At 56.2% G+C, this 19,759-nt stretch overlaps 2 protein-coding genes across 5 annotated transcripts; both read left to right on the forward strand.

Moving 5' to 3' along the window:
- Nucleotides 1-2,299: 2,299 nt before the first annotated feature.
- Nucleotides 2,300-5,587, forward strand: RRAD (RRAD, Ras related glycolysis inhibitor and calcium channel regulator). Its single transcript, XM_039461744.2, has 5 exons — nt 2,300-2,474; nt 2,701-3,085; nt 3,722-3,795; nt 3,919-4,123; nt 4,931-5,587. Exons 2-5 carry the CDS (start codon nt 2,716-2,718, stop codon nt 5,206-5,208), a joined length of 927 nt encoding a protein of 308 aa, XP_039317678.1. The 5' UTR covers nt 2,300-2,474; nt 2,701-2,715; the 3' UTR covers nt 5,209-5,587.
- Nucleotides 5,588-7,930: 2,343 nt separating this feature from the next.
- On the forward strand, nt 7,931-19,315 carry CDH16 (cadherin 16). 4 transcript variants are annotated; one of them, XM_010346740.2, is made up of 19 exons: nt 8,448-8,534; nt 8,901-9,016; nt 9,258-9,315; nt 9,609-9,692; nt 11,082-11,237; nt 11,308-11,446; nt 12,094-12,252; nt 13,054-13,250; nt 13,853-13,975; nt 14,186-14,336; nt 14,583-14,810; nt 14,893-14,969; nt 15,043-15,231; nt 15,325-15,566; nt 16,153-16,286; nt 16,968-17,210; nt 17,377-17,484; nt 18,097-18,213; nt 18,998-19,315. In XM_010346740.2, the coding sequence occupies exons 3-19, from the start codon at nt 9,271-9,273 to the stop codon at nt 19,093-19,095; spliced, it is 2,490 nt and encodes an 829-aa protein (XP_010345042.1). In that variant the 5' UTR covers nt 8,448-8,534; nt 8,901-9,016; nt 9,258-9,270; the 3' UTR covers nt 19,096-19,315. The 4 variants fall into 4 exon arrangements, with proteins under 4 accessions (XP_074258065.1, XP_039317668.1, XP_010345042.1 ...); XM_074401964.1 differs by lacking the exons at nt 8,448-8,534; nt 8,901-9,016 and adding an exon at nt 7,931-8,067 and having other exon boundaries at nt 11,167-11,237; XM_039461734.2 differs by lacking the exons at nt 8,448-8,534; nt 8,901-9,016 and adding an exon at nt 8,049-8,067.
- The last annotated feature ends 444 nt before the right edge of the window (nt 19,316-19,759 follow it).

Below are 19,759 nucleotides of genomic sequence, written 5' to 3' on the forward strand. Positions count from 1 at the left end.
TTGTCACCTAAGGGATGGGGAAGAGTGTGGGGTCCCACAGAGAGAAGACATGGGTATGGGGTTAGGTGAAAGGTGTCTGTATTATTCCTGAGACCTCTGCCTCACTCTTGGGCCGACTACTGTCCTGGAGAGAGTGGAGTAGAAGCAGGAGAGGGACCACAAATTCACCTAACTTGCTTCATCCAACCAAGGATGATGATAAAACTGTTCTTAGTGAGATATTACTGTGTGCCAGACTTGAGCCAACTACTGTGCCTCTGCATTTCGTGTTTGCTATGTCTCATAATAATCATCAGGAAGAGATCACCCCTGTTCAAACAGGAGAAACCGAGGCTCAGCCTAGATAAATGGACAGAGGTGAAACAGCTAGCAAGGGGTGCAGCTGGGATCTGAAGCCCGGGACGACCTAGGGGTGGTCTAGCCTCAATTTATTCCTCCTAGGCAGCTATGCTCAGCCCAGAGAGCTGGGAGGACCAGGTGGTGGGAGGGGGGTGTCTCAAGGTCATGTCCTGGTGTTAATGCCTGGGGCCCCTGCCATATCTAGCTTGTGGTGAGTGTCTCTAGCCTGTTGGAGCAGCCACTGGAATGCCTGGGGCTTGAGTGGCCCTTTGTGGATGCAGTTCCCTTGGCAATGAAAAAACACTGCTGAGGTCAAGAGCTCAGATTGCCAGAGGGGAAACCCAGCCCTGTTTCTTTGACTGGCCCCCTGCTGGGAAGGGCCACAGCTACCCCCAACCCCCACCCTCTGCTGGACACCCAGGGGCTCTTTCCAGTGGCACAGTCATGGGGTTAGAGGGGGCACAGGCAGCCCAGCCAGGATTCCTCATGGGAAGTGTGTGCTGGCTCTTTAGACTTGTCCGCTAACAGGTGGCTCTGCTCATAACTCTCTCTTCCCACTGGACTTCTTCCAGGAACCCAGAACCAGTGTGGGGCTGCCCAGGCCTCCAAGATCCCTCAGGACCATGGGCTGGCCACCTCTCAGCCTACCTTTTGCCTACTTTGGAGACCTCAAGAACAAGAGGGCCCTCATCTTACCTAGCCAGGCCCTCCTCAATCCAAGGCCTTCTTAGGTGTTGCCAAGGAAACTGATGCAGCAGCTAAAGAGCCTGGCCCAGGTCTTCATGACAACCTACCGCTGCCCACCAGGGTCTATCCATCTGTGATTTCACCTGAGCCCCAAATGGGTGCCCTCCTGCCCCCACACTTGTCACAATCAGATGTCACAGTCTAATAGCAGGTCCTTATCACAAAATACCTCACAGCCTGACCTGCAACCCTCACACCCTTGAGAGATAAGCAGGGGGCTCAGACACTCCTCATGCCTTGACTACACCCTGTGTTTATGCCCCTCTTGGGTCGGGGTGTGTGTGAATCTCCAGGCCCTGGATGTGCCCTGGGTGGCCAGCTCAGCCTCCAGCTAGAGGGAAGAAGGGAGACCTTAACAAATCAAAGTGGCTGGCTCCTGCTGCATCCAACACCCATTGGTCTGGATTTCCCCTACTCTGGGCAACTTCCAGCCCAGGAGCATAACCAGGGCCAGGGCCGGGGCAGATTATTTATTTTTAGCAGAGTTGCTGGCAGCTGCCTGGTGGGTGCTGGAAGGTGAGATGTGGACTGAGTTTAATCCCTTCCCTCTTCTGGGCTTACATTTCCTCCCCAGGATTCAAGCAGGCACCTCCACCTGCAACACTGCCAGAGCCACGCCCCTCCCCTCCTCTCCGCAGCAGCCCTCTCAGGACCCCGAGGGGGTCATGGGGTGACACCAACCCTCACCCTGAAGGGTAGGCTCATTAGGGAGAATATTCAAATCCAGGGTGGGGAGGGAGTGGAAAGGATTTTGTGTGGATACCCCTTAAATTCTAGCTCATCCTGAGCCTGTGGGGAGTGTGTCCTGGGCAGGGAAGGGAGATCTCTGTCCCATCTGTAACTAGTCTACTTGCTAGGACTACAATCGGGTACTAGGGGAGAGGAAAGGGAGACTTAACTCTCACTGGGCCAAACTGAATTATTCTCCAGAGGGCAGTTGCTGCTCTTGGCTGGTCGGGTTTATCCCGCTGCCTGCCTTCCCATCACGTACTCCCCACCCCCAACGTCGCTCGCTCTCTCCTTCTCACACTCACACTCAGCCCTGGACCTCGCCTACGGGTCAGCCCCTCTATTCCCAGATAGCTACTGGCTCCGCCCCTGGCGGGTGGGGCGGGGTGTCGAGGGTGTGAGGTCTGAGGCGAAGGGTGGGGGATTCCCCTGGTGGGGGTGGACAGACACGTCAGCCCCCGCAGCAGCGTGGACTGGGGGCGGGAGCGGAGGCGGGCAGAAGCTTAAATAGGCGGCTCTGGAGCCCGGACCTAGTGCGGGCGGAGAAGGCGGTGGCTGCAGCGGCAGCAGCGGCGGAGACCCAAGAGTTCGAGTCTGGACTACCAGTGGGTGGCATCTGAGCCCGGATCCTAGTCCTGCGCGTGTCTGTGTGTGAGTGGGTGAGTGTCCTGGCGGAGAGGGGTCGGGGCGGCTGCACCGTCTGGGTTGCAGATGGATGCGCCAGGTCCGGAGGGGTCCGGGTGAGGGCGCGACGACCTCCGGACTGGGGGAGGACTGCGGTGGGACCTTGGCCCCAGCATCCCACCTGACTCCGGGTTGGGCAGGTGCGCCCAGGGTCCCGCCTCCCTCGCGGCTTACACGCCACGCCGGTTCCTGCTCCCCTAGACGGCCCCGGACGCGATGACCCTGAACGGCTGTGGCAGCGGAGTGGGCGGGAGCAGCGGCGGGGGCCGGGAGCGCGAGGGCCGTCGGGGCAGCACGCCCTGGGGCCCCGCGCCGCCGCTGCACCGCCGCAGCATGCCGGTGGACGAGCGCGACCTGCAGGCGGCGCTGGCCCCGGGCGCCCTGGCGGCGGCCGCGGCCGGGACAGGGACCCAGGGTCCCAGGCTGGACTGGCCGGAGGACTCCTCGGACTCGCTCAGTTCAGGGGGCAGCGACTCAGACGAGAGCGTTTACAAGGTGCTGCTGCTGGGGGCGCCCGGCGTGGGCAAGAGCGCCCTGGCGCGCATCTTCGGCGGTGTTGAGGATGGACCTGAAGCAGAGGCAGCAGGTGAGGGGACTGGGCTGTCCAGGGGAGGGGCGATCCTGGGGCTAGGACTAGGGGCTGAGACCAGGACTCAAAGCCACAAATACCGTGGAATTCTATTGGCACTTTCAGAATCATGCCTTTACCTACCCATGTCATAAATGGAGAACAAAGGGAGAAGGGACATCCCTAACCTTTGGTAGGGAAGAATGCCCAGAGCAGAAGGCGGGGGCATAGATATGGTTGCTCTGCGGGATGGGACAGGACATCCCTCCATACCTGTCAGGGACAGGTCAGAGTTTCTTACTAGAGAGGTTTCTAAGAGAGGAGCCCTAGGTGGCCAAGGTCCCCAGGGAGCATGACATTCTAACTCAAGCCACTGGGTCACAGCCACCTCAGGACCCAGGCAGCAGGAGGGCAGGGGGCATTAGAGCGGCCACCTGGGACATTGCTAGCTTGGGGGCATGTGGGTGGAATTCAGGCACACCATGCCCTCCAGCTCCCACTTTCCTGCCTGGCACTCTTTTTGCCACATGCCAGCCATCTGCAAGTGGAGAGGAGGGCTCCAGGGAGGAGTTGGAGGGTGTGGCCAGAACAGGAAACCTGGCAGCAGGGGCTTTGACAGCCATCTGGTAACCTGTCTACTGGTCTCCTGCCTAGGGCACACCTATGATCGCTGTATTGTGGTGGATGGAGAAGAGGCATCACTCATGGTCTACGACATTTGGGAGCAGGTAGGGTACAGGCTGAGACTCAGGGCAAGGGTGGGAGGAGTGAGTTGGGGTAAGATCTGGGAGTGCCAGGCTTGTTTCGGGGACAGGAGGACTGTTGGGTAGATGTGTGTGTGTGTTCCCCAGGACGGGGGCCGCTGGCTGCCCGGCCACTGCATGGCCATGGGGGATGCCTATGTCATCGTGTATTCAGTGACGGACAAGGGCAGCTTCGAGAAGGCCTCAGAACTGCGGGTCCAGCTGCGGCGTGCCCGGCAAACAGATGATGTGCCCATCATCCTTGTGGGCAATAAGAGCGACCTGGTGCGCTCTCGGGAGGTCTCGGTGGATGGTGAGTAGGCGGCAGGTTGCAGGGGGAGGGAGCGCCCAGCTGGGCCCTGATCCAGGCAGTCTTGGCTCAGCTTGAGTCCCTGGGGATCATCAGAGGCTAAAAATGTTCAGGAAGAAAATTGGAGGGGAGGGAAATGGGAGAGAGCCACTGCCTGCTCACTGCCGAATCTGACAGGGGAGCTGGAGCACTATGGGGTTCTCCTCTCCTGCCCCTCTTGGTCCTGGCCTAGCTGGTTGGGGGGTAAGTAGGTGGAAGAGAGAGCAGGGAAACAGGCCAGGAGGTCAGAGCCTGTGTTCCAGGTCTGGGCCATTCTCAAAGTAGACTTAGCCTTGGGGAGGACCCTTCCCACTTAGCCTCAGCAGCCTTCTCTGTGGCCCCCAGTACTGAGTCCCTTAGAGAAACCCAGCAGTGACTTAGTGATCTCACCCCCCCAATCCCCAGTCCACTGGGTCATTCATTGTGTTATAACCTTAGATTAGAAAATACTAAATTTTCCAACATAGTTCTCATTTTCCTGTGTTGGCTACTGTTATACTTTGTTTAAATACCAGGCTTCAAATTATTTCAATAAATGGATCTCCTTTTGAGGGCCACTATTTTGGGGACTCCTTAAATGCAGGCACTCTGCCTACTGGGTGACGCAGCAGTGCCCAGTACCCTCAGTATAGGAGCTGGGGTCTCTGTGTTTTGAGGGAGAATCCTGCAGATTCTCAAATGGCAGCTCGCATGGGTGGGGCCAGGGTTGGAGGGGATTCCTCACTCACCCACACTTTATTTACTGGAGCCTGCCTGTCCCCTCCCACACAGAGGGCCGAGCCTGCGCGGTGGTCTTTGACTGCAAGTTCATTGAGACATCGGCAGCACTGCACCACAATGTCCAGGCACTATTTGAAGGTGTCGTGCGCCAGATACGCCTCCGCAGGGACAGCAAAGAGGCCAATGCACGACGGCAAGCAGGTACCCGGAGGCGAGAGAGCCTCGGCAAAAAGGCAAAGCGCTTCCTAGGCCGCATCGTAGCTCGTAACAGCCGCAAGATGGCCTTTCGCGCCAAGTCCAAGTCCTGCCACGACCTCTCCGTTCTTTAGATCCCATGCACTCTCACTATGGTGTGGTGGGCAGATGGACTGATGGATTGGTGGGCTGGCCCAGCCAACCGCCCCAGGTGCCTCAGGGCTGGCTCAGACTCTGGGTCTCTCGGAGCTGCCAGCCGGGCACCCCCGACCTCATGGTCATGGACAGACAGTGCTGCCCAGCGAGGCGGCTCCCAGGGGCCAGTGAGAGCAGGGCCCACAGAGATGCATACGCAGGCTCAGATGCGTCCCAAGCAGTCAGAGCGCAGCAAAGGGGCAGGCCTGTGTGCCCGGACTCCTTCACAGCCCCGGTGTGCCTGCCCTGGAGGGAGGCTATTAAGTGTGGTGGCTCTTTGTTTACATGCAGATTTTTGTAATAAAGATTATTTCCTGATATGGCATGGCTGTTGACTCTCTTTTCTACCATCTGGGCGCTTCAGGAGCAGGAAGCATTTCTGAAGTTGAGGGATGGGGGCTCACTGCCTCACCCTAGTGTGTGGCCGTGATGTGTAAATGTGAGGGTCGGGATATAGCCAGCTGGGACCAGCAGTGGGCCTGTTTGGGGGTTTCAACCAGCAGGAGGAGGCACAAACCCCTCCCAGTCCCTGTTATCCAGATTCTTCTCTTTCTGCACTGGGGCCTGGCATTGCCCAACTGATTGAGGGTTCAATCACCTCACTGTCCACAAAGGGAAACTGAGGCTTCTTAAGGGAGCACATTCTGCCCTGGGCCTCACAACCAGGCGGGAACCCTGGATCTGGCTCCACAGCTGGTATTTCTGCCCTGTTCCCTCCTGAAGGGCTGGAATCAGCTGAGGTTGGGGACAGAGACCTCTAAGAGGTGGTTTGTGAAGGCACACACAGGCACCCTCAACTCTACATGGCTCCTCCACCTCTCCGCTGCGGTTGAGGTACTGAGGAGGCCCTCACTGTTCTCTCCACTGTGAGTGTCCAGGCCAGAACATTCCATGGTTAGCATTGGCTAATTAGGTTTGGGTGGGAACAGCTGCCTGGAGCCCTTCCTGCTGGAATGGAAGGTCTTGCATGTGTATAGGAAGGTGTACTGAGCCGGATACGGTGGCTCACACCTGTAATCCCACTTGGGATAATCAGCACTTTGGGAGGCTTAGATGGGTGGATCACAAGGTCAGGAGTTCGAGACCTGCCTGGCCAGGTAAATATGGTAAAATATGGTAAAACCCCGTTTCTACTAAAAATACAAAAAATTAGCTGGGCATGGTGGTGCACTCCTGTAGTCCCAGTTACTTGGGAGGCTGAGGCAGAAGAGTCACTTGAACCCAGGAGGCAGAGGTTGCAGTGAGCTGAGATAGCGCCATTGCACTCCAGCCTGGGCAACAGAGTGAGACTGCCTCTCGAAAAAAAAAAGAAGGTGTACTTGTGCTTATGGCTGGGGGTGCACCTGTCTCCCTGCCCACCCGTGCCCGTGGCTCCCCCACCCTTGGCACTAGTGCTGCTAAGAGTTTTTACCTACATGGTCTCAGGAAAATATCATCCCCATTTGGTGCTAGGTGGGAAGTGGGTAAGTGAGGAGTGGCGTACAGGTCTGCCCATCTCCAAAGCCTGGAGGCAGACTGGGGCGAGGTGGGGGACAGTTTCTAAGAAAGTTCTGGGCCAGGGTCCATACATTCCTTTCTTAGTTCAATTTATTCACTCCACAGACTCCAGGGAGACCTTGCAACCTGGTTAGAATACTGATTACAGCTTGTTGAATGGCAAGAGGAGGCTTGAGGGCTACCCCTCCCTCTGCGGGGGAGCTCTGAGATTCACCCACGTGCTCCTCAGGGCAGAGGTAACTGCTCAGAGCTGTTGGTACTCTGCCCCTCTCCACAACATACTTAGAGGAATGCAGAGGGCATGGTAGTCTCAGAGCAAGTGAGGGTCCCCAGGACCTGGCTCTGTCACTTATTGGCTATGTGACCCCTAGGCAAAACACTCAGCTTCTCTGTGCCCCAGCGTGTGACATGGACACAATGCCCCTTCAGAACAGAGTGGGTGGCATAATAAAGGTATGTGCTCAGAGCAATGCTAGGCGCCTCGCAGGAGCTCAATGCATGTGAAACCCCCTTCAACCTCCCATGCTGCCCTGCTCCAGGCTGGGTGCCAGGGGGACCCTGAAGCAGGCACTCAGCTTGTGACAAGGCTGGGAGCAGCTAAGCGTAGCTTCTGGCCTGAGAGAGACTAATCAGATGTATAGTGGGAAGGACTCCGGGGGGACCATGGGAAGCTCCAAGGCTGAGGAGGGACTAGAGATCAGGATCCTCCCACACTCTCCCATCATTCCAGACTCCCAGGCCCCAGAAGCGTCTCCTAGCTCTGCTTGGCTGCCCTCACTGGGGGAGGGGCCCCTGTTCAGCCCTGCAACTCTCTCAAGGTCACCTGAGCTGGTTTAATCTTCTTAGAGGCACGAGACCGTCCATTGTCTCAGCCCTGTCACTGTTGAGTGGCTGTGGCCAATGTGAGGACTTGGGGAGCTCACAGGCTGCTGCACCTCCCCACCACAGATCCCCCCTAAGGGGGTGGTCTGGAGCCCCAATACCCGGTTCCGCTGATACACTGCTCACCCGTCCTCTGCAACCTCCAGCTCCTTTAGTTCCACAAGCCATGGGGAGCTGCCAGGGCAGAATGAGAGCCAGATCATTGTTGAGCCCCTGGGTTCTGCTCTCAAAGGGCTTCCAGTCTAATGGAAGAGGCAGATAATGACAATCTGGTGTCCTCTGTGTATTAATAGAGACAGCACATGGCATGGTGTGAGGGGGTGGGGCATTCCCAGAGGAGGCTCCTGAACCAGCCTGGGAACATAGGGGAAGTTTCCTGGAGAAAGGAATATTTGAGCGGAGCACTGAAGCATAAGCAGGTACTTACCACAGAGATGAAGGAGTGGGAAGGGTATTCCATGCAAAAGGAAGAGTGTGCAAAGGGGAGGCTGCGGATGCTGGAGCCTGGGAGATAAGTGAGACCAAGTCTGGAGCCACAGAAAAAGTAGTGTCCAAACCCAGAGGGCCAAGGAATACCCCCTGGTCTGTGTTGGGGTTGAGGGAGTGCCAGGCCAATGATCTGCCCACCTCCTGGGGCTGGCAGTCATGGATGCTGAGCAGCTCCTAGCTTTCCACAGTCAATGAGTAACTTGGGGGGCTGGGCGGGGCCAGGCCTGCTGCTGTGGGCCCAGTGGCCTTTTCCACTCCTGAGCAAGCGTGGCTGAACCTCCTACCTGCTCAAGTGCCCTGCCTTGCCCCACCCAGCCCGGCCTGGCCAGAGCTCCCTGGAGAAAGAGCCCTTTCGCTTGGCAGCTGGACCAAGGGAGCCAGCCTTGGGCACTGGAGGGTGAGGGTCTGGGATCGGAAGGGAGGGCATGGCTGAGGCTGGGGTTGGTGTCTGGGAGGGGGGAAACACTGCCCTGTCCTTGTCGTCTGCGAAAGAATTCCCAGGGCCCCATCTTAGAGGGATGGTCGATTTGTTGCTGCTCTGCCTGCCCAGCTCCATGACAAGGGCTGGAAAATGATGAGACAAGTACCAGGCTCCTGCTCCAGAGGTGCTCGTTGTCTAGAGGGTGGCAGTGGGAGGTGGGACAGTCCTGGAGGCCCCATGCTGGGAGGAATCCTCCCGTGGTCAAGTCCTCTGTGACCTTGACCAGACTCCACCTTTCAGGCCTTGCCTGCAACAAGAGGTGACTTCTGGAATTTACTCCAGGTCTTCAGGGACTTTCCAGCTTCGAACTTTTGTGATTTGGGGGGTTGCTAGGAAATTACCACTTTGGGATCTGCAAGCTGTGGAGGCTATGGCAAGAAGGAGCTGAAGGTCTAGAGGTGAAATTCTGGTAGAGTCCTTGAGGGGCCAAGAGCCTAGATGCAGGGTGGCTGGACCTGGGGCCCTTGGTGGGCCTGGGCGAGGGGCAGGGCGCTACCCTGAAGGAAATGGGGAGCCTCGGCTCTTTTGCAGGGGAGGAAGAGGAGGGTAGTCTGTAGTTTGAGCCCTCTAGTTGTGTGTGGGGGATGAAAAGGGCCTCCCCACTCACCTGGGCTGGATCCTCACTGCCGCGTCCCCCAGGTCTGTCCTGACCATGGTCCCTGCCTGGCTGTGGCTGCTTTGCTTCTCCATTCCCCAGGTGAGCTGGGCCATGCCCCATCTCCTTCGGGTCTTGGCCTTGGAGGTTGACACCCTTGCCCCCAACTCCACCTGGATCAATTGCACTGACTGAGAATAGTGCAAGGCGCAGGAGGGGTCAGAGCTGGGACTACAGGGCTACTGTGGGATGAGGGGGTCAAAGGCCAGACAGCGGGTGGATGGACGAAGATACAGCCAGGCCCTGGGAAAGGGCAGAAATTCCCCTCTTCTGTTGGGTCCCAGTGCCCAGGCAGGAGGATAGAGCCTGGTGACAAGGTGAGAATCCTTCCACAGGCTGTCCTGGAGGCCCAGCTTGCAGAGCTGTCTGTGGAAGTTCCAGAAAACTATGGTGGAAATTTCCCTTTATACCTGATGAAGGTGAGCCTGAGAGTTGGAGGATTCCCTTCCTGTAAAGTCCTGTTTTTCCTTCCTCTGACACCCTTCCTCTTGCTGTTTCTCTTTGGAACCCTGCCTTCCAGAGAGTATGTATATGTTATACAGGTTAAGTGTCCCTTATCTGAAATGCTTGGGACCAGAAGTGTTTCAGATTTGGGAGTATTTGCATATACATCATGATATATGTTGGGGGATGGGACCCAAATCTAGACATAAAATTCATTTATGTTTCATATATGCCTTACACATAGAGCCTGACGGTGATGCTATACATTTCCTTTTTTTTTTTTTTTTTTTCTGAGATGGAGTCTCCCTCTGTTGCCAGGCTGGAGTGCAGTGGCATGATCTCGGCTCACTACAGTCTATGCCTCCTGGGTTCAAGCAATTCTCCTGCCTCAGCCTCCTGAGTAGCTGGGATTACAGGCATCTGCCACCACGCCCAGCTAATGTTTTGTATTTTTAGTAGAGACGGGGTTTCACCGTGTTAGCCAGGATGGTCTCAACCTCCTGACCTTGTGATCCACCTGCCCTGGCCTCCCAAAGTGTTGGGATTACAGGCATCAGCCACCGTGCCCAGCCTTTTTTTTTTTTTTCTTTTGAGATGAAGTTTCACACTTGTTGCCCAAGCTGGAGTGCAGTAGCACAGTCTCAGCTCACTGCAACCTTCGTCTCCTGGGTTCAAGAGAGTCTCCTGCCTCAGCCTCCTGAGTAGCTGGGACTAGAGGTGTGTGCCACTATGCACTGGTAATTTTTTGTTGCTGTTGTATTTTTAGTAGAGACGGGTTTTGCCATGTTGGCCAGGCTGGTCTTGAATACCTGACCTCAGGTGATCCACCCACCTCGGCCTCCCAAAGTGCTGGGATTACATGCGTGAGCCACCGCGCCTGGCTGAATATTTTTAAATGATTTTGTGCATGAAACAAAGTTCTGACTATGTGTTGGCTGTGACCTGTCACATGAGGTCAGATGTAGCATTCTCCACTCATCATAACATGTTGGCGCTCAAAAAGTTTCAAATTTTGGAGTATTTCAGATTTTCAGGTTAGAGATGCTCAACCTGCAGTGAGAAGAATGACTAACAAGATTTTAATCCCAGCAGAGAGTAAAGCTTTAGGTTAAAGAATGAAATCTCGGTGGTGAGGTTTCAAGCTTCAGAAAGAAGGACAGGGAGTTTTGGGGAGCATCTGGTCCAGGGAAAAGAGTTCTGCCGCTGAGTCTCAGTCCTGATGCTTACTGGCTGTGTGACTTCAGACAGGAGCCAGACATCTCTGAGACTCAGTCTCCCCACATATAAAATGAGGCCATCAGGTGGATGGAGGGCATCTCCCAGGCCTGGCCACTACTCCCTTCACTTCTGTTCACCCCCATCAGCTGCTGCTGCCCCGTGAGGGAGCCAAAGGCCAGATTGTGCTGTCAGGGGACTCAGGCAAGGCAGCTGAGGGCCCCTTTGCTATAGATCCAGATTCTGGCTTCCTGCTGGTGACCAGAGCCCTGGACCGAGAGGAGCAGGCAGAGTACCAGCTACAGGTATGTCTGGACTGGGTGTAGGGGAGAGCAGGCAAGGCAGGGGCAGACGCTGACTCCCCTTCCCTGCTAGGTCACCCTGGAGACGGAGGATGGACGTGTCTTGTGGGGTCCACAGCCTGTGCTTGTGCATGTGAAGGACGAAAATGACCAGGTGCCCCATTTCTCTCAAGCCATCTACAGAGCTCAGCTGAGCCAGGGCACCAGGCCTGGTGAGTGGCCAGGGCAGTCAACTTGATGGGATAGCAGAGAGCAAAGAGATAGCCAGACAGTTGGCATAGGGACAGGGAAGCCACTTTTGTCTCATTTCTTTTTTCTTTTTTTTTTTTTTTTTGAGATAGAATCTCACTCTGTCGCCCAGTCTGGAGTGCAGTAGTGTGATCTCGCCTCACTGCAACCTCTGCCTCCTAGATTCAAGTGATTCTCCTTCCTCAGCCTCCCAAGTAGCTGGTATTACAGGCACACACTACCACTCCTGGCTGGTTTTTTGTTTTGTTTTGTTTTTTTTTGTAGTTTTAGTAGAGACAGGAGGTTTCACCATGTTGGCCAGGGTGGTCTCGAGCTCCTGGCTTCTTGAGGTGATCTGCCTGCCTCAGCCTCCCAAAGTGCTGGGATTACAGGCATGAGCCACCTTGTCCAGCCCATCCTGTACCATTTCTGTCCTACGTCGTATCCCTCTACTCCACTGAGGGTCCCATCCACTCTTGGCCTCAGTTTGCTCATCTGGGAAGTAGGACAAAAAGCCACGGCTCATCTCCAGAGTCCTGATGTGATGATGGTTAGGGAGAAATAGGAGAGGCATGGGAGACTCTCCCCACTCTCTCTATTCCTTACAGTTTACCCTCCCACCATGAACCAGGCATCCCCTTCATCTTCCTTGAGGCTTCAGACCAGGATGAGCCAGGCACAGCCAACTCGGATCTTCGATTCCACATCCTGAGCCAAGCTCCAGCCCAGCCTTTCCCAGACATGTTCCAGCTGGAGCCTCAGTTGGGGGCTCTGGCCCTCAGCCCCAAGGGTGAGCCTGAGTGGGGTATGCTGGGGAGGGAGGGTCAGAGAAAGCTGCAGAAGGTGGCATCTGAACATAAGACAAGCATGGGTGGGAGCTTGAAAGGTAAAAAAGGAAGGAAGGGCACTCTAGGTGGAGACAGAAGCCAGGCAGGCGACCATGGAGGCAGAGCCAGGCATGGAGAGCTGGGAAATGGCATAAACGGAAGGCATCAGCTCCATGCTCCACGAAGACCCAAGCCTAAGGGACAAGGATAGGAATAGTCTGAGGAGCTGTAGCCTAAGATGCGGCTGGGTGACCTCACGATTGATGGCAGAAGAGACCTGCACCTGGAAACTCAGACAACAAGCATGAACTAGGGATGGAAAGAAGAGTGAATCAGACGTCATTATAGCCAGCCACACATCCACCCACCTACTACCCAAACACCTACAGAGTCCATCCATCTCCCCGTCACTCATCCAAACACTCTCCCATTCATACACTCAAAGTCCCATTCACCTACCAAATCAACCACCCATTCATCCAACCCATCATCTACCATCTACCCACCTCCTCATCCTGGTTATCCATCTATACCTCTAATCTATCATTCATTTGTTGTGTTGATAGATATCGAGGTGACTTTGCAAACGGTCATATCCTGGTTGGATGCTTACAACAGTGCTTAAAATTCCTCTCTTCCCTTGGCCAAGAGAGTGTCCCAATCACCTGCCATATGCTTGGTTTTGTGTCTGGTATTTTGCTGAGAATGAAGCCCTGGTCCCTGCTCCCTGGCCCCTTCTCAGCTGACCATCCTCCCTGTTTTAGGGAGCACCAGCCTCGACCACACACTGGAGGGCCACTACCAGCTGTTGGTACAGGTCAAGGACATGGGTGACCAGGCCTCAGGCCATCAGGCCACTGCCACCATAGAAGTCTCCATAGTAGAGAGCATCTGGGTGCCCCTAGAGCCTATCCACCTGGCAGAGAATCTCAGAGTCCTGTACCCCCACCATATTGCCCAGGTGAGTAAGTGGCTGTCAGTGGCTGAAGCAGCACTATGGACGGTGCAGCCGGGCCTGAGTCTCATGGATATTTGGGGGCTGAGTCTGAAACCCACCTGACCCCTGCTCCTTCCTCCACTTTTCCCATCATTTCCCACTGTGGACTGGGGTGTTCAAGGCCCTGGGCGCAGGCCCACAGCCCCTCGCCTGCCCTGCCGTCCTCTGGCAGCCATGACTCTGTGCTCTGACCTCTTGAACTTGCCCAAAGCTTCCTCAGAGAGAACAGCTGCCACCTTTTGCTGCCATGGGGATTGTCACCCCGGCCAGGAATGTCTCAGTCCTCTTCTAGGAATGCCCTGGGGTCAGGGCCAGGCTGTGAGGGCAGAAAATAAAGTAATCTGGTCATTCAGGCACTTTGGGTAGGGTCCAGGCTTGGACCAGGACAAGGCCACTAACAACACGTGCCCTGAACAGAAGGATCCCACCTGGACTCCAGGCCCAGGGAGGGCAGCACTTTGCCTGGGTCACACAGCTGCGACCCAGGCTCCTCACTCAGAAATCAGATGGGGCTCAAGGGCTGACACGGACTATTCCTGCCCCTCGGCCTGGGGTGTCCCTCCCAGGTACGCTGGAGTGGGAGTGATGTGCACTATCACCTGGAGAGCCATCCCCCGGGACCCTTTGATGTGGATACAGAGGGGAACCTCTACGTGACCAGAGAGCTGGACCAAGAAGCCCAGGCTGAGGTGATATGAACGGGGAGCCAGGGATGCAGGCTGGGGGTGCTTGGTCACTATCCCATTGATTTTGGGGGGTGTCACAACTGCAACAGAGGCTGAGGTAGTGGAAAAGAGCCTTGAAGAGCTGGAGCTGGCTGATCAGAAGGAAACTCAGAGCCAGGCAAGGCTGGAGCTTCCCTTGGTCCTGACCTGAAGCCCCTTCACTGCCCACCGCAGTATCTGCTCCAGGTGTGGGCTCAGAATTCCCGTGGTGAGGACTATGCAGCGCCTCTGGAACTGCATGTGCTGGTGATGGATGAGAATGACAACCCGCCTGTCTGTCCCCCACGCGGTCCCGCAGTCAGCATCCCTGAGCTCAGCCCCGCAGGTGAGCTACGGGCTTAGTAGGGATGGGAGAGGGGCAATGTCTCTGTGAACCATCTGGTGTTGCTCTTCTCTGGGACAAGGACCCAGCCTCAGGCCCCCATGTCAATGTCCCTCCACAAAACACACACACACACACACACACACACACAAACACACACGAGCTCAAGTTCAGTTCAGCACAAAGGAGTCGGAGAGTAAGGCCCCCAGGCTGGGCTGTGGTCCTATCCAGGCAGGTGCTGTCTTGCAGGTACTGAAGTGACTAGACTGTCAGCAGAGGACGCAGATTCCCCCAGCTCCCCCAATTCTCACATTGTGTATCAGCTTCTGAGCCCTGAGCCTGAGGATGGGGTGGAGAGGAGAGCCTTCCAGGTGGAAACCACTTCAGGCATTGTGACACTGGGGGGACTCCCACTCCGAGCTGGCCAGGACATCCTGCTTCTGGTGCTGGCCATGGACCTGGCAGGCACAGAGGGTGGTAAGTGCCTTGACTGGTGACCCAGGCCCCCTGTCCCCTCTGTTCCTACCCTGACCTCACCAACATGCCCTCTCTACCCCAGGCCTCAGCAGCACATGTGAGGTTGAAGTCACAGTCACAGACATCAATGATCACGCCCCTGAGTTCACCACTTCCCAGGTAAGCAGACACAGGAGAGGAGGCCTTGGGAAGGATGCTGGCAGGGGGCTCACCACCCCTCCTTCTTCTCTAGATTGGGCCTATAAGCCTCCCTGAGGATGTGGAGCCCGGGACTCTGGTGGCCACACTCACAGCCACTGATGCCGACCTCGAGCCTGCCTTCCGCCTCATGGATTTTGCCATTGAGAGGGGGAACACGGAAGGGACATTTGGCCTGGATTGGGAGCCAGACTCTGGGCATGTCCAACTCAGACTCTGCAAGGTGAGGGCCGGGGTGGCTGGGAAAGGGGCCCACACATGCACGCACATGTGCCTCGCTCAGGCCCACACAGTGACCCGAGCCTCCCGGTTCCAGAACCTCAGCTATGAGGCAGCTCCAAGTCACGAGGTGGTGGTGGTGGTGCGGAGTGTGGCAGAGCTGCTGGGACCAGGCCCAGGCCCTGGAGCCACAGCCACGGTGACTGTGCTGGTGGAGAGGGTGATACCACCCCCCAAGTTGGACCGGGAGAGCTACGAGGCCAGTGTCCCCATCAGTGCCCCAGCTGGCTCCCTCCTGCTGACCGTCCAGCCCTCTGACCCCATGAGCCGACCCCTCAGGTGAGCTGAAAGCCCAAGCCCTTACTTGGACTGGAACATCCCTGCTTCTTGGGGATGACCCCAGGGCCTCAGAGGGGATTCACATTATCGACAGCCTGCAATATTTCTCAAACTATGGCAAATGCCAAGGTTGTGCCTTCTGGCAGGGATTGGGGCTGGGTGGACTAGGTAGGGCACGGGTGGGGGTGTTTTGGACCCCATGAGAGCTCAGATTATGCCTCAGCACCTGGAGGGAGGACCAGGCCCTCCTCCAACTACTCCCAACAGATTGCAGACAGACAAGGTTGTTCCCAGGCTTCGATTCCTTTGCAGGGTGACCTGGAACAAGCAAAGCTGAAATGGGCCTCCCAGGCTCTGAGAGTCTCTCCCCGTCCCACGTGATCTATTGTTCACCACACACCCACCACCACAACCACAACTTCAAATCCTGAAGCTAGAGAGAGAGACTGGGCACCCCAGGCTTTGCTGTGGCCCCTGAGTCTCAGAAAGGATGTGGAATTTAAGCAACTCATAGGGTCCTGGGGAATTCTGAACAAAACCCTATATGTAGTCCCGGTACCTCCTCACCCTCTTCCTTGGGCGGCAGGTTCTCCCTGGTCAATGACTCAGAAGGCTGGCTCTGCATTGAGAAGGTCTCCGGGGAGGTGCGCACCGCCCAGTCCCTGCAGGGCGCCCAGCCTGGGAACATCTACACTGTGTTTGTGGAGGCCCAGGATGCAGGTATGGCCAGGCAGCGGTGGGAGCCCCTGGGAGGGGATACAAACCTCAGACAGACAGACAGACAGCAGGACTGAGCTTCCGCCCAGACGCTCTCGCTGGCAACCCCCAGCTCCAAGCAGGAGAAGCAGGCATGAAGCTGGGTTCAGTGTTCCTCTCTGAGAACGCATCTACTCCTCCTGTGGGCACGTCTGGTGTCTGCCTCCCCTCTTGACCACTCTTGTAGATCGACCCTCAAAATCCCCCAACCTTGTCCTTTAGCCCCGGAAAGTCCTTGTCCTTTAGCCCCTCAGAGTGTCAGCTTCAGGGACTGGTACAGGGCCAGGGAGGTGGCAAGAGGGCCAGGGGCTGCCCCTGGGGAAGGAGTGCTGGAGTGAATGGGTCACTGGGGCCGGGTGTGGAGGACTGTGAACACTGCTCAGGACAGAGAGCTGGCCCCGGGGTGGGGAGCTCTGGGAGGCAGGGTTCAGCTCCAAGCTGGGCTGTGATACAGAGCAGAGCCAGCGGCAGTGAGCTCCGCCAATCAGGGATGTTCTCAGTGCATGGGAATGATGACAGGTGGAGAGAAGCATGGCAGGGGAGTCTGCAGGGCCAGACTCTTGGGCTGTAGGAGCAGCCCAGGAACGTTGGAGCTCACCCCTCCCCTGACAACACACGGCCAGCTCAGTGCTGCCTCCTCTGCAGATGAGCCGAGACTGAGCACCTCTGTGCCCCTGGTGATCCACTTCCTGAAGGCCCCTCCTGCCCCAGCCCTGACTCCTGCCCCTGTGCCCTCCCGATACCTCTGCACACCCCGCCAGGACCATGGCGTGATCGTGAGTGGACCCAGTGAGGACCCTGACCTGGACAGTGGGCACAGTCCCTATAGATTCGCCCTTGGTCCCAACCCCACGGTGCAACGGGATTGGCGCCTACAGACTCTCAATGGTGTGTGGTGGGGAAAGGGAGGGAGGCTGTGGCCCAGGCAGGGAGGGGGTGTCACTTGGAAGTGAGATGCCTCTCTACCATGGAGGAGGGGCTGGGCCTAGGGGGAGGAGCCCCTGGAGAGCCTGTCCAGGCTGGTGACCCTGGTCGTTGCCTGCTGTCCCGACAGGTTCCCATGCCTACCTCACCTTGGCTCTGCACTGGGTGGAGCCGCGGGAATACATAGTCCCCGTGGTGGTCAGCCGCAATGCCCAGATGTGGCAGCTCTGGGTTCAAGGTGAGGTTGGGCTTGGGTGCAGCCTGCAGTTCCTGAGAGACGCAGGGGGAGGGAGCTGGGTACACATGCATACAGGCTCCTTACGTGGGCAGCACACGCCTGTGCACACTTGCACACCTATGACTAGGCATACATACCTGTGTGCACACAGGAACAGGCACAGAGGCATAAACTTTTTTTTTTTTTTTTTTGGTGTGACAGAGTCTCACTCTGTCACCCAGGCTGGAGTGCAGCAGCATGATTTAGGCTCACTGCAACCTCCACCTCCCAGGTTCAAGAAATTCTCCTGCCTCAGCCTCCCGAGTGTGTGCACCTCCAGGTGTGCACCACCACGCCCAGCTACTTTTTGTATTTTTAATAGAGAAGGGGTTTTGCCATGTTGGCCAGGCTCGTCTTGAACTCCTGCTTAAGTGATCCACCCGTCTTGGCCTCCCAAAGTGTTGGGATTACAGGCGTGAGCCATCGTGCCTGGCCAGCGCATATATCTTCACACGAGTGAATACACACATGTACACAAACACACACATATTAGCCAGGTGTCTGGGCTGGGGGCTCTGAGTAGCCGGGGAGCCCTCCCCTCCCTAATCTTACCTTCCTCCCCTCTCCCCACAGTGATCGTGTGTCGCTGCAATGTGGAGGGGCAGTGCATGCGCAAGGTGGGCCACATGAAGGGCATGCCCACGAAGCTGTCAGCAGTGGGCATCCTTGTGGGCACCCTGGTAGCAATAGGTAATGGAGGCTGGGCATTACCCGTGCGGGTGAGGGTGATGGATGGATGGAACCATAGCCTCCAAATAAACACCTTTGTCCCCATGGCACCCCTCTGCTCTGAAAAAGGAAGCCCCCAACTCTCTTAGTCATTATGCACCTGCCCCTTTGATCATAGTCATTGTCATCATCATTGATAACAGCATCTGTAGGTACATGATTGTACATTGACTGTGTGGCAGGGACTATTGCCTGGAATCCTCCCAGCAACCCTGTGAGGTAGATCCTAGCATCTCCCCATTTTGCAGATGAGGTTACTGAGGCTCAGAGAGGTTAAGTGACTTGTCCAAGGTTACATAGTCAGGTTGTGACAGAGCCCAGGTCTTTGTAGCCTAATTGCATCAGTCTAAGCCACCTCTTTCATCCCCTTTATTTCTTTAGCCCCTCAAATTTTCTCCTTGCTGATTTTCCTTGCTCGTCTAGCACAGTGCTGTGATGAGCCTTTCTCTTGGTGGTCCACGGAGTTGGGGTCCAACTTACTGGTTTCCTGATGTCCCCCAGAAAAGGGGACTTTGGAGGCTGAGTATACTGGGACAGTCTCAGAGGGGTAGGGGCCAAGCAGTCCGAGCAGTCAAGCTTCTCCAGGCACCAGGACCACAGAGTCATACCAGCCCAGCCTCGGGATGCTGTCCAGGAAACCACATCTCTTCATTAAACCAATGCCAATCACAGGAAGTCCCTCATGATGAACGAGTCCCACAGCCCCTTCTTCTAAGTCCTGATCCATCCCTCTTGGGCCCCACAGGCATCTTCCTCATCCTTATCTTCACCCACTGGACCCTGTCAAGGAAGAAGGACCTGGATCAACCAGCAGACAGCGTGCCCCTGAAGGCAACCGTCTGAATGGTCCAGGCAGCCCTAGCTGGGATCTTGTCCTCTGGCTCCATCTGAGTCCCCTGGGAGAGAGCCCGGCACCCGAGATCCAGCCAGAGGCACAATCACCATCACCAGACATGTCTCCAGAGCCTGCACAATGACTTTATGGGCTGGCCATGGGAGTGCTCCAAATGGCAGTATGTTTGCAAAATAATGAAGCCCCAGAAAGCTGGGCTGGGCCCTACAGGATTGGTATGTCTGTGTCTCAGTGTCTGTGTGCATATGTGTGTGTGTGTGTGTGTGTGTGTGTGTGTGTGCACGCACACATGCTCCTTCATCCCTTCCCCATCTCCTGCCACACAGAAAGGGTCTGGGCTTGAAGGACAAGACTGGGGTCCCTTGCAGAAAAGGACATGGGGACATCATATGGGCCACTGGTAAGAGCTTGGGGCCACAGAAAAGTGAGTCATTTTTGTGGGCATCCAGAGCCCACCAGCCACAGATCCTGGATGGGTGAACTCTATGCAGGTGATGGTCAAGGAGGGGTGTCTTTGAGGGTGATATCTATGTGTTTTCCTGAATGTCATCTTTGCAAAACCTTGTGAGTCCCCATTTTCTGCTCATGTATGAGCACCTTGTGCCTCTGTGCATGAGTCACTTGCACCCAGTGATGGGCAGAAATCCCTCAGTC

The sequence above is a fragment of the Saimiri boliviensis genome, chromosome 1, assembly GCF_048565385.1.
Source record: "Saimiri boliviensis isolate mSaiBol1 chromosome 1, mSaiBol1.pri, whole genome shotgun sequence".
Lineage (NCBI taxonomy): Eukaryota > Metazoa > Chordata > Mammalia > Primates > Cebidae > Saimiri > Saimiri boliviensis.

Bases quoted from the DNA above. Each gene is read 5' to 3' on its own strand.
- RRAD (XM_039461744.2), top strand. From the start codon at position 2,716: ATGACCCTGAACGGCTGTGGCAGCGGAGTGGGCGGGAGCAGCGGCGGG. The intron at 3,086-3,721 runs GTGAGGGGACTG...TCTCCTGCCTAG, and splicing joins ACCTGAAGCAGAGGCAGCAG to GGCACACCTATGATCGCTGT. The intron at 3,796-3,918 runs GTAGGGTACAGG...TGTGTTCCCCAG, and splicing joins TCTACGACATTTGGGAGCAG to GACGGGGGCCGCTGGCTGCC.
- CDH16 (XM_074401964.1), top strand. From the start codon at position 7,951: ATGGCATGGTGTGAGGGGGTGGGGCATTCCCAGAGGAGGCTCCTGAAC. The intron at 11,447-12,093 runs GTGAGTGGCCAG...ACCATGAACCAG, and splicing joins GAGCCAGGGCACCAGGCCTG to GCATCCCCTTCATCTTCCTT. The intron at 17,485-18,096 runs GTGAGGTTGGGC...CTCTCCCCACAG, and splicing joins GTGGCAGCTCTGGGTTCAAG to TGATCGTGTGTCGCTGCAAT.